Below are 11528 nucleotides of genomic sequence, written 5' to 3'. Positions count from 1 at the left end.
AAATTTCCAAAAATAAATAGCAATAACATATCACATAAGAACTCATAAGTCATCAACACTGTCATCACTAAGGGGTTCTTCATTTGAATCATCATTATGATGAACTGCTCTCTCCCCTTCCTCCTCTCCTATAGAGTCTAATTTTGGGCATTTACTTCAAGATTTATATAAGATTTAATATATATAGCATGAGGCGTAAGCCTCATGTCAGTGAGGAGAGGCGGGCCTCAACCAAGTTGAGGCGCAAGCCTCATAAAAAAAACTCGAGGCATAAGCATCGAGGCGTTTTTTACTAGAATTGCACAAATGCGAGCCATATATTGCACAACTTTAAACCATGATTATTGCCCATGATGCATGAATAGGGATGCAAAGATATGAATATTATTAAACACGGAGATTGCAATTTTTTTCCATTGCGTGGCTTTGTTTAGGTTATTTTCTCAAGAAGAAAATAAAACTCTTATGAATAGTTAAACTGCTTTATTGCAACTGTTCACATTCTACCTACAAATAAATGATTTGAAGTATTCTTTCCCTGCTCATTGCCTGGGTGGCTTGCCAGTAAAAGTATGAAAGGTGACAAAAAAGGACGGAACATGGGATCTATCTACACATGAAGAGCTAAATGGTTTGCAGCACACAAACAGCACATGGGCAAAAATAGTAAATACAGCATACCTCAAAAACACGTAACCCGTTGATTCTTGAGAGGATTTTCTACTTTGAGCAGTTATAAATCCTGGAGATTTGCAATTGATGTGACAATTTTCAAGAAGTGCAGTGGCATTCCCAAAAATGAAATCCACACTTCCTTCAATATAGCAATCTCGCAAATAATGTTTGCCATAATGCAAATATACGGTATCCTACAAAATTGTGAAGAGTCACATTCTTCCACTGACAAGGAAATAACCTTTACTAGTATAATGTTGAAGTCTACAAGAACAATCCAACTGAACTTGCCAAGAGGAAAGTAGAATTCTTATGAGAATTGAATGTATTGTACTCAAGACCATCACCATCAATAACTATCCAAAATGGTTTAGAATTGGTCCCATTGCTATCAAATTCATAATTATTTAAGTGAATGGATTTATTTAGATGACAGATTTTCTATAGATTTTGAAATTTTTATCACAAAATGAACAGGTATAGTAGATGCTACAAGCACAATTTGCATGCAAATAAAGAGGGAGATTGTCAAATAACTTGCACCTGCCATCCAAGAAACCTGCAATTATAGAATGCACAACGATCCGCTGTAACTCGGACCGCAACAGCTTGGCCAGAACCCTGCAAAAATAAAGCATTCAAGAAGAAAAAAAAACTGCAAAAGCATGCGTTGCATCATCCCGGTGCAAAAACAATATTACTAAATGAACCTGAGGGGCTGAGTTTTCAAAGGTAATATTCTCGGCAATGAAATCCTCTCCTTCAATGATGACGGTTCCACAACCAAATGTTCCAGTGCCGATCACACGTGATGCCTGATTGATTTATCAATGGAAGAAGGAAAGACAATAAATCTAATTTAGGAGTGAACGCATGATAGGACAACCAAAAGATATGATAACGCTATGATGGTACTTACGAACCTGGTGGTGGTTAATGCATGTGGCAGTGTTCTGCCAGGAGATAATGGTCTTCTCAGGGCTATAAGCAGTAAGGGTAATGAGGTTCTTGGTCTTAGGAACATATAAAGGACCCTTGTAAAGCCCAGGGGACACCTGGATCACTGTCCTCGTGCCATTAGAAAGTGACACTGAATCGATTGCTTCCTGCACCTTGTCGTAATCTCCACTTCCATCCAAGGACACTGTTATCAATCGAACTTGAATCGATGACATCCTTTTCCTCCCTTGCTTTACCTCTTACTATCAAATAGAGTTTTATATTTGGTACCTGAGAAACTCAATAAAGATAAAAGTTGAAACACATACTTATTCCTAAACTACCATTTTTCCTCAGCCACTACTCTAAGAATGACTGCTTATCACAAATACTTAGAGAGTAAAAAACATGTATAAAATGGGGTTTAATACGGATGTTTATTAGCGGCGGTATCCTAGTTGAAAATTACACTAAAGAATACCTAAATATCGATCAAAGCAAAAAATTTGCATATATTGGCATACACGATGAGATTTCCTTTTACAACTTGAACAACGTTCTCTCTCTCTCTCTCTCTCTCTCTCTCTCTCTCTCTCTCTCTCTCTCTCTCCCCGCTCTTTCTTACTCTCTCTCTCTCTCTCTCTTACTTTCTCAATATCCCTCTTCCCCTTTCATTATCTCTATCCATCTCTCCCATAGGCACCATAGGAAAGAATAATATTGATATAATCATACTATGAAAAATTCTTAAGTTAATTAGAATGAGATGCATAAGTTTTTAACCTAATTCCACAACCAATAACATACAAATCAAATCTACTCAATTTGCAACAAGCAACGAAATAGATAGAATCATAAATTATGCTAAAGAAAGGGCAACAATTAATACATAAAAACAATATGTGAAGGAAAATATAATGAAACATGATCTAAGCAAACAATAACAGCTAACAAGCACAGCGATCAAGAGAAAAAAGAAAGATTAAAAGATAATGAATTGGGATCAACATCTAAAATGCTTTTGATTGCACCTGCAAAAGCCTTGCTGCAGCCTAGTTTTCATAATGTATGCATAACAGCATAATTTCTTCGGTTGATACAAAACTAGAGAGCTTCTCAGATCTTGTTTGGTAATTTTATCACTGTTCTAACCCATCTGCAAATAATAAAATTTGCATGGAGGATCATCATTTATTATCTCTATATCGAGAACATAAAGATAGAAAAGAGCATTCAGTGGAAAGTAGGGATAATTAAAGGGACACGGAATCCCTCATAGTGATCGCAGAGCCCTTGCCTGCTTCTAGTAAGGAAAAAGAAACGTAGCTCCAGATGTTTCGCCGAAATTTAGGGGCTGTTTGGTATCGGATATATCGTGGGATTTAAGTCGGATTTACGCTAAATCCAACCAAACGGTTTTTGTGCGAGCGTTAAATCCCGGGATTCCGTAAATCCCGGATTTACTAAATCCCTCGGTTCGGTGGATTTAACGGGATTTAACATTAGAAGCGCGCGAAAGGGAGAAAGTTACCTTCACAGCCAGCGAGCTCCTGTTCTAGCTTCCGATCAAAATGTCGTAACTTCCGATCCGAAAAGAAGGGAAAGTCGTCGAAGGAGCGAAGTCGAACAGCCACGAAGGAACCGAAGTAGCGACGCGCGCAATCTGTACACCTCCTGCGAAATAAACGAAGCCGAAGGAGCGAAGTCGAACAGCCACGAAGGAACCGAAGTAGCGACGCGCGCAATCTGTACACCTGCGAATCAACGAAGCCGAACAGCAACGATAAAGCAACGACAATTAATGATATAATTAGTGATTAAATATTAATATAATTAGCTTATTTAATATTTCAACTCCATTTTAGTCCATATTAGTTTGTAATTAACTTTTTATTGAATTTTTGGTCATTTTATATGACCTAAAATTGATTTTATTATATTTTATGCAATGATCTTAATTTCATAAATATCTCCTTTATACTTAAATCCCTAAACGCCATAAATCCTAATATATGTTACCAAACAGTTTCTCAGGATTTAACAAGATTTAACATTTAACATTCCAAACAGTTTTTAGGATTTAACATATTTCGAATTTACTAAATCCGGATTTACATGATTTATTAAATCCCACTAAAGTTAAATCCCACTTGTTGCCAAACAGAGGGTCTATTATCGGTAGCAGGACTTAAGCAGGATTTAGAACGAGAAGATGAAAATTCCGTAGCAGAAAGCCGGGAATTTGGTTGCACCGAAGAGCAGCGAATCGTGGGAGCAGTACGGAACTAGAGAATTTTTATGACGGGGCCTAAATAATTATTTTTTATTTTTTATTTTCTGAACTTTTTCATCCGGGACCGACATAAATATTCTTTTATAATTTTTTTTATTTACTAAAAACAATCAAACATTAATCGATCATTATATTATAAAATTAAAATCTTAAATAAGTATGAGAACATAATTAATTTCAAATCTTGTTAAAGGTGATTAGCGCAGATCATGGAGAAAGAATAAACTCTAATTCTGCCATTAGTGTAAATCATGTACCTCCAGCATATGCTTTGTCCAAATCACTTTCAAATTTCTAGCAAAAGTTCTCAGTTTGATTATTTTGAATGAAGAAATATATAGATAAAAGAATCAACAATTTGTTACATTATGAAAATAAAACAATCAAAACAGAGGCGAGAAGCAACAACAAAGGCAATAGTTGTCAGAGTAGGAGAGGATCATTTTCTATGCTTTACACTCAGCAAGATGTTAAACGCAAGAACAAAGAAGCCATTAAATACAGGATTCTTTACCTTATAGAATAAATTGTGCTTTATACTGATGCAATACCGGATAACTAGTCATACTGGCGGCACATTTTATACATCTCAACAAACTACTTAGTCCCCACTATCTTATTTACTATTTTCTATTTAGCTGTTATTTTTGCAGCCTTTTTACTTTTTACAAAAATAGCATTTAGAAAAGCTGGTTATACATAGAGGAGAAAGAGAGGAGTTGCCTACTTGTCTTCTTTCTTTTTACAAAGAGTAATACAATCCCATAATACAGAGGTATTCTTTTTACCCGAATCCCTGGTTTTTGCTTGCTGTCACTTGTATTTTCTCTTCCAGGTAAACTCGATCCTGTAGAAGGTCATCAATTTGGTATCAAAGCCATCACCTGGAGACTGAATGACGGACAAAGGCAAGGAGCCGGCGACAGAGGGAGTTCGAACTCTTGAGATGATATGGGCTGATCAAGAACGCGTCAAGCGGCGGATTGACGACGTGGCGGCCGACGTGCAGCGGCTGACGGTGGAGATTCGCCGAGAGTTTAATCTCATTCAGGCGATGCCAATTACCAAGAGCAGATTCGGGAAGAGGTCAGAGCAAATTGACCCGTACCCAGGAGGAGAAGGGACGGTGAGCGGAATATGCAGCGACCCCAAATTACTCCGCAAGAACCGTCTGAATCAGAGGAAGATCCAACTCTGGAATGAGGCAATCATCAGTGGCATTCCAGTGGTGAATAGGTGGAGGACCGCTATGAGGTAGATCACCATCAGAATCGTCGAATTCCGTTATACCGACAGCACCCAGGTGAATTTAAGGTGAAACTGGATATTCCATTCTTCGATGGACATCTTCACATTGAAGATTTCCTTGATTGGGAAAATGCGGTTGAAAATTTTTTCGATTACATGGACATCGACCCGGAGAAGCGAGTGAAATATGTAGTGTGTCGATTAAAAGGTGGAGCCAGTGCCTGGTGGGAACAAACGCTGCAGTCTCGCCGCCGGGAAGGTCGGAGCAGTATACGCAGTTGGGCAAAAATGAAACAATTGCTAAGGGCGCAATTTCTTCCTACCGATTTCGAACAAATTTTGTACATGAGGTATCAACATTGTGTTCAAGGCGCGAGATCGGTCAGCGAGTACACCAAAGAATTCAATCGATTGAGTGCAAGGAATGATCTTAACGAGTCCGCCAATCAGTTGGTAGCTCGTTACATCGGAGGCCTCAAAGACAGCATTCAAGACCAAGTGGAGCTGAATTCCGTTTGGTCTACGGCCCAAGCCGTGAACCTAGCCATGAAAATTGAGATGCAGCAGAATCGCAAATCTAAATTTCCCTCCTATCGACGGCATTGGCAAGAGCCTAGTACAACTCCTAATAAAATTAACTCACAACCTTTAGCGAGAGTGTCCCCGCACACCAATCCGACCGCCCCTGCTGCTGGGCCGTCCACTGCAGGAATTGACGGGAAAACTATGCAGAAGCCAAAGAATGCTAATCCCTATGCGAGGCCATCCACACTTAAATGTTTTCGTTGTTTTCAACCAGGACACAAGTCTAATGAGTGTCCCTAGTGGCAGCAAGTGCAACTAGCCGAGATGGAAGACGGAGGAGAGCCCGAAGGTACTGAGGCCGAACAAGATGATGAGGCGGAAGACGTGCAAGCTGATGAGGGGGAACCGTTCATTGGAGTTCTAGAAAAATTGCTACTGGCACCCCGCTAGTATGGAGCTTCACAACGTCACACCATTTTTAAAACTCGGTGCACTATAAGTGGTAAGGTGTGTGATTTGCTTATAGATAGCGGATGTACCGAAAATATTATTGCAAAAGCTGTCGTTCAAGGATTGCAGTTAAATACCACTAAACACCCTCATCGGTATAAGATCAGTTGGGTGAAGAAAGGAATGGAAATTCTTGTCACGGAGTCCTGCCGTGTGACCTTTTCCATAGGCAAACATTATACATGCGAAGTGCTGTGCGACGTCTTGGAGATGGACGTGTGCCACCTGATTTTGGGCCGACCATGGAAATTCGATGTAGGAGTTCAGTATGTGGTCGGGCCAATGTGTATTCCCTTGACTGGAAGGGGCGGAGGCTACGACTTTTACGATCAGTTGGGACGTCAAGAAAGGAATGGAAATTCTTGTCACGGAGTCCTGCCGTGTGACCTTTTCCATTGGCAAACATTATACATGCGAAGTGTTGTGCGACGTCTTGGAGATGGACGTGTGCCACCTGATTTTGGGCCGGCCATAGCAATTCGATGTAGGAGTTCAGTATGATGGTCGGGCCAATGTATATTCCCTTGATTGGAAGGGGCGGAAGCTACGACTTTTACCAGGCGTGACCGGTACACCATCGCCAGGAAAGGAATCTGCGAAACAGGCAGCAATCCATCTAGTTTCAGGAACTAATCTGGTACGGGATGGCGGGATCATACTCCTATGTTTGCCTTGTTTGTCACTTAGCCAAACCACTGCAGTTCACTACAGCAATACCCGAAGGAAGTGTCCAAACTCCTGGAGCAATATCGGGATATTCTCCCTGAAGAGTTACCTGCCGAGCTGCCCCTATTACGAAAAATTCAACACCAGATTGATTTTACGCCGGGTGCTACATTACCGAACTTGCCCCACTATCGACTCAACCCAAAGAAGCAGATGATACTCCAAGAACTGATCGATGATCTACTACAGAAACAGCTCATACAAGTTAGCCTCAGTCCATGCGCGGTGCCGACTTTACTTGTTCCCAAGAAAGACGGCACGTGGCGGATGTGCATCGACAGCCGGGCAGTTAACAAAATTACTATCAAATACCGTTTCCCCATGCCTCGCATCGACGAACTGCTGGATCAACTCGCGGGGTCGACGGTATTCTCCAAACTGGACTTACGTAGTGGATATCATCAGATTCGTATCCGACAGGGTGACGAATGGAAGACGGCTTTTAAAACTCCACAGGGACTGTATGAGTGGAAGGTCATGCCGTTCGGGTTGTGTAATGCACCGTCCACGTTCAAGAGAATGATAAACGAGATTCTGAAACCTTTTCTGGGCAGATTTTGCATCGTGTACTTTGACGATATCCTCGTATATACAGTTCGGACCCACCGCAACACCTACATCACCTAAAGGCTCTATTTGAGGTTTTAAAACAGCAGAAATTATATGTCAATTTACCGAAGTGTGAGCTGGCTACTCCAAAGGTCAAGTTTCTTGGATTCCTTGTTTCCAGCAGTGGCATTGAAGTAGATCCGCAAGATAACAGCTATTAAGGATTGGCCGCAGCCCAATTCCTTTTTCGACGTGAGGAGCTTCCACGGTCTGGCCAATTTTTACAGGCGTTTTATTAAAAATTTCAGCACGATCATGGCCCCTATTACCGAGTGCCTGAAATTTAAAATCTTTCGGTGGGATGTCGAACAACAACTGAGCTTCGAAGCCATCAAGGAGGCTCTTACTACTGCACCCATTTTAGCACTCCCTAGCTTTGAGCACCCTTTTGTAGTCGATACGGATGCATCATCCATCGGCATCGGGGCAGTATTATCTCAGCTCGGAAAACTTGTTGCTTTTTTTAGCGAGAAGCTATGCGCAGCCCGACAGAAATGGGCAGCATATGAACAGGAACTTTATGCAATCGTTCGGGCACTCAAGCAATGGGAATCGTATCTACTACACCAAGATTTTATTCTTTGCAGTGATAATAAGGCATTGCAATATATCAACATGCAGAAAAGTATTAACCGGATGCACGTGAGATGGCTAGTATTTTTGCAATGCTTTAATTTTACAATAAAGCACAAGCCGGGAGTAGAAAACAGAGTAGCCGATGCTCTCAGCCGAAGGGCTGTACTGCTCATCACGTTACAAATTGATCTAGTGGGACTCGACCACCTGAAAGATCTATATGAAGAAGACTTGGATTTTGGAACCCCCTGGACACTTTGCAAGGAAACTCTTCAACATGAAGATTATTCAGTCAAGCATGGCTTCCTCTTCAAACAGAACTTACTTTGTATCCCGATCTCATCGTGGCGGCAACATCTTATCCGAGAAACACACGTCGGAGGACTTGCGGCACACCTTGGAAGAGACAATACTCTTCGGCAATTGCAGTCACGATTCTTTTGGCCCCGATTATGACGAGACACCTTCCGGTATGTAGACAGTTGTCCGACGTGCCAAATGTATAAAGGGGGAGCTCAAAACACGAGATTATACATGCCGCTACCAGTACCCAACTCCATTTGGGAATATTTGAGTATGGATTTCGTACTCGGTTTACCGTGGACCAGGCGAGGGCACCATTCTATAATGGTGGTCGTCGATCGCTTCTCCAAAATGAGCCACTTTATCGCCTGTAAGAAAACCTCCAATGCCTTGATTGTTGCTAACCTTTTATTTAATGAAGTGGTTCGCTTACATGGGTTGCCAAGGAGCATCACATCTGATCGTGATGTCAAATTCATAAGCCATTTTTGGCGTGAACTATGGAAACGACTCGGCACCGAGTTGAACTTAAGCTCTGCCTACCATCCCCAATCTGACGGCCAGACGAAAGTCGTGAATAGGACACTGGGCAACATGCTTCGTTGTCTGGTCCTAGACCAGCCTAAACAGTGGGAAGAAGTCCTATCTCGGGCTGAATTCGCGTACAATGCGATGAAGAATCATTCTACAGGGAAGGCACCATTTGATATAGTATATACAAAGTCGCCTAATACTGCTGTAGACCTCTCCATTTTACCGAAATGCAGGTCTCCCGCCGCTACCTCCTTCGCCGAAGATTATTCCAAGATGCTGGCGGACATTCGACAAAAGATTGTCAATGCGAATCTCCGCTACAAAGAAGCTGCAGACCTACATCGATGGGAACAGTTATTTCAAGTTGGAGATTTGGTCATGGTTCGCCTCCGGCGTGAACGCTTCCCACCTGGAACCTTCTCGAAATTAAGCCGTCGTAAGCTTGGTCCATTACCTATCACCGCCAAAATCAATGACAATGCATACAGCGTAGATCTACCAGCTGACTGCCACACAACCTCAACCTTCAACGTCTCCGACCTCTCACCATACATACCCGCGGACGATGCCCTCATTTCAATCAGCTCGTCGGAGTCGAGCTCTTCCGAAGCCGGGGAGGACTGATGCAATACCGGATAACTAGTCATACTGGCGGCACATTTTATACAACTACTTAGTCCCCACTATCTTATTTACTATTTTCTATTTAGCCGTTATTTTTGCAGCCTTTTTACTTTATACAAAAATAGCATTTAGAAAAGCTGGTTATACATAGAGGAGAAAGAGAGGAGTTGTCTACTTGTCTTCTTCCATTTTACAAAGAGTAATACAATCCCAGAATACAGAGGTATTCTTTTTACCCGAACCCCTAGTTTTTGCTTGCTGTCACTTGTATTTTCTCTTCCAGGTAAACTCGATCCTGTAGAAGGTCATCATATACGTTTTGTCATTTCCATGCTATTTGTAGATGACGTCAAAGTCGACCTCCAGGCTTTGGCACCATGTATGAACTGCGGTCTTTCTCTCAGAAGAGGTCCAAGTGGAGTCAAAGGAAAGGAGACGGAGTAATTATGCAATCCAACCTATTAAAAAAATGTTTTGAACTGGGAAACTTTGAGAAGATTTTTTTTTTTTGGAAATCCATGGGCACGTGCCCCCACGGCCCCCCTTGGATATGCCCTTCCATATATTTTTTACCCTCTGTTTAGGGAGAAATTATTCTATAAGGAGTCTGGACATAACTCTACGTCCGGACTCCAATCCATAATCAGGATGTACTTTTGGGTTAAGTTATTTTGTGTAGCCACATATATTTTTTTAAAGGAGCGCCAACTAATATAGCTGGGCCGGATCGTCAGGTCACGAGTTTTCAATGAATAAAACTTTTTCTTGAATCATCTCCAAAATGTTGGAGGAACTGGCGAAGAAGATGGAGAATGTTTTTTATGACATTCAAATCTCTGATGAGATGATATGCCCACAAGATGCGAAGACTAAAAACTTTCAGACAATAAGTTTAAAGGATTGTGCGGAGATTGTAAGTTTGGATGAACGGGAAGTCAATTGAGAAGGAGGAACTGTAGATTTAAACTTATCAGCAAATTTTTTACGGATTATTATGTATTATTTAATTTTATTCTTATGAGGAATGCCTCAATTGGAATATACATCCGTAATAATGTTTGTTCTCGCCTTTTTTTTTCTTTTGAAAATTTTCAACATTTAGTTAGAAATATTGAAAGAAAAGTTGAAATTTGTGCTTAGATAAATGGCGCTCAATGATATGTGTGGTGTTTTTCCACTTTTCAATACATTTTGTGCTTATACACTTTTTATGTTTTTTGTAATTTTTTTTGAAAGCCTTCTGCTCCTCATACAACCTGTGTATTTATTCCCTTGTACACACTATGTACAATCTTGTGCACAATGTATATAATTTTTTACACTGTACACAATATTTTAGAGGTTGTGTACAGTTCTACACACTGTGTACAAGACTGTCCATATTGTGTGCAAAGATGTACACATTATATACAAGGCGTGTACACAGTGTATGCTTAGAGAATTATTGTAAAATGTTATAAACACTTTTGGAGTGTTTCTCATAATATTTTTTTCATTCTTTCACAGGGTGTGTACAAGTGTGAGAAGGAGACATGCGAGATGTACTACAGATATGCAAATAATGTTGACTTTAGTGTTCGCAAAGAACATCACTATTACTAGGCCAATTCCATAAAGATAAGATATAAGGACTTTGTTTGTTCAAAATCTAGTTTCAAGAAGGGTCTTGGTTTGAATTTACAAATAAAGTATAAAAACTCAGATACCAAAACGGATTGTCTTGCTATGATTAGGTTATAGATGATAAAGATGGAAATTAAAAGGTAAAAAAATTTATAGAAAGCCACAATAAATGATTTGGCTAGGCAAAAAGATAAGTATCTTCTCATATCATATAGGTACATGAGTGATGAGAATGCTTTAGTTCTTAAAATAATGACAAAGGCCAGAATTAGAACCGTGATATTTTTTCCTATCTTGCGGATGAAGTTGGAGGTATCGAGAATGTTGTATCCTCTAAGAAAGA

At 40.5% G+C, this 11528-nt stretch overlaps 2 protein-coding genes across 3 annotated transcripts; one reads left to right on the top strand and one right to left on the bottom strand.

Annotated features, from left to right (window-relative positions):
- Positions 1-527: 527 nt before the first annotated feature.
- Positions 528-3288, bottom strand: LOC110113677 (pectinesterase 31). Of its 2 annotated transcripts, none has more exons than XM_028695350.1 (6): positions 3146-3288; positions 2646-2770; positions 1599-1905; positions 1386-1490; positions 1219-1296; positions 528-869 (listed from the first exon to the last, which is right to left on the bottom strand). In XM_028695350.1, exons 3-6 carry the CDS (start codon positions 1848-1850, stop codon positions 543-545), a joined length of 762 nt encoding a protein of 253 aa, XP_028551183.1. In that variant the 5' UTR covers positions 1851-1905; positions 2646-2770; positions 3146-3288; the 3' UTR covers positions 528-542. The 2 variants fall into 2 exon arrangements, with proteins under 2 accessions (XP_028551183.1, XP_028551184.1); XM_028695351.1 differs by having other exon boundaries at positions 1599-1877.
- A 2716-nt stretch (positions 3289-6004) lies between these two features.
- Positions 6005-7543, top strand: LOC110113693. Its single transcript, XM_020846369.1, has 3 exons — positions 6005-6129; positions 6298-6685; positions 6878-7543. The coding sequence occupies exons 1-3, from the start codon at positions 6005-6007 to the stop codon at positions 7541-7543; spliced, it is 1179 nt and encodes a 392-aa protein (XP_020702028.1).
- The last annotated feature ends 3985 nt before the right edge of the window (positions 7544-11528 follow it).

The sequence above is a fragment of the Dendrobium catenatum genome, unplaced genomic scaffold (genome assembly GCF_001605985.2).
Source record: "Dendrobium catenatum unplaced genomic scaffold, ASM160598v2 fragScaff_scaffold_624, whole genome shotgun sequence".
Lineage (NCBI taxonomy): Eukaryota > Viridiplantae > Streptophyta > Magnoliopsida > Asparagales > Orchidaceae > Dendrobium > Dendrobium catenatum.
This window is presented reverse-complemented; position numbering and strand designations above follow the sequence as displayed.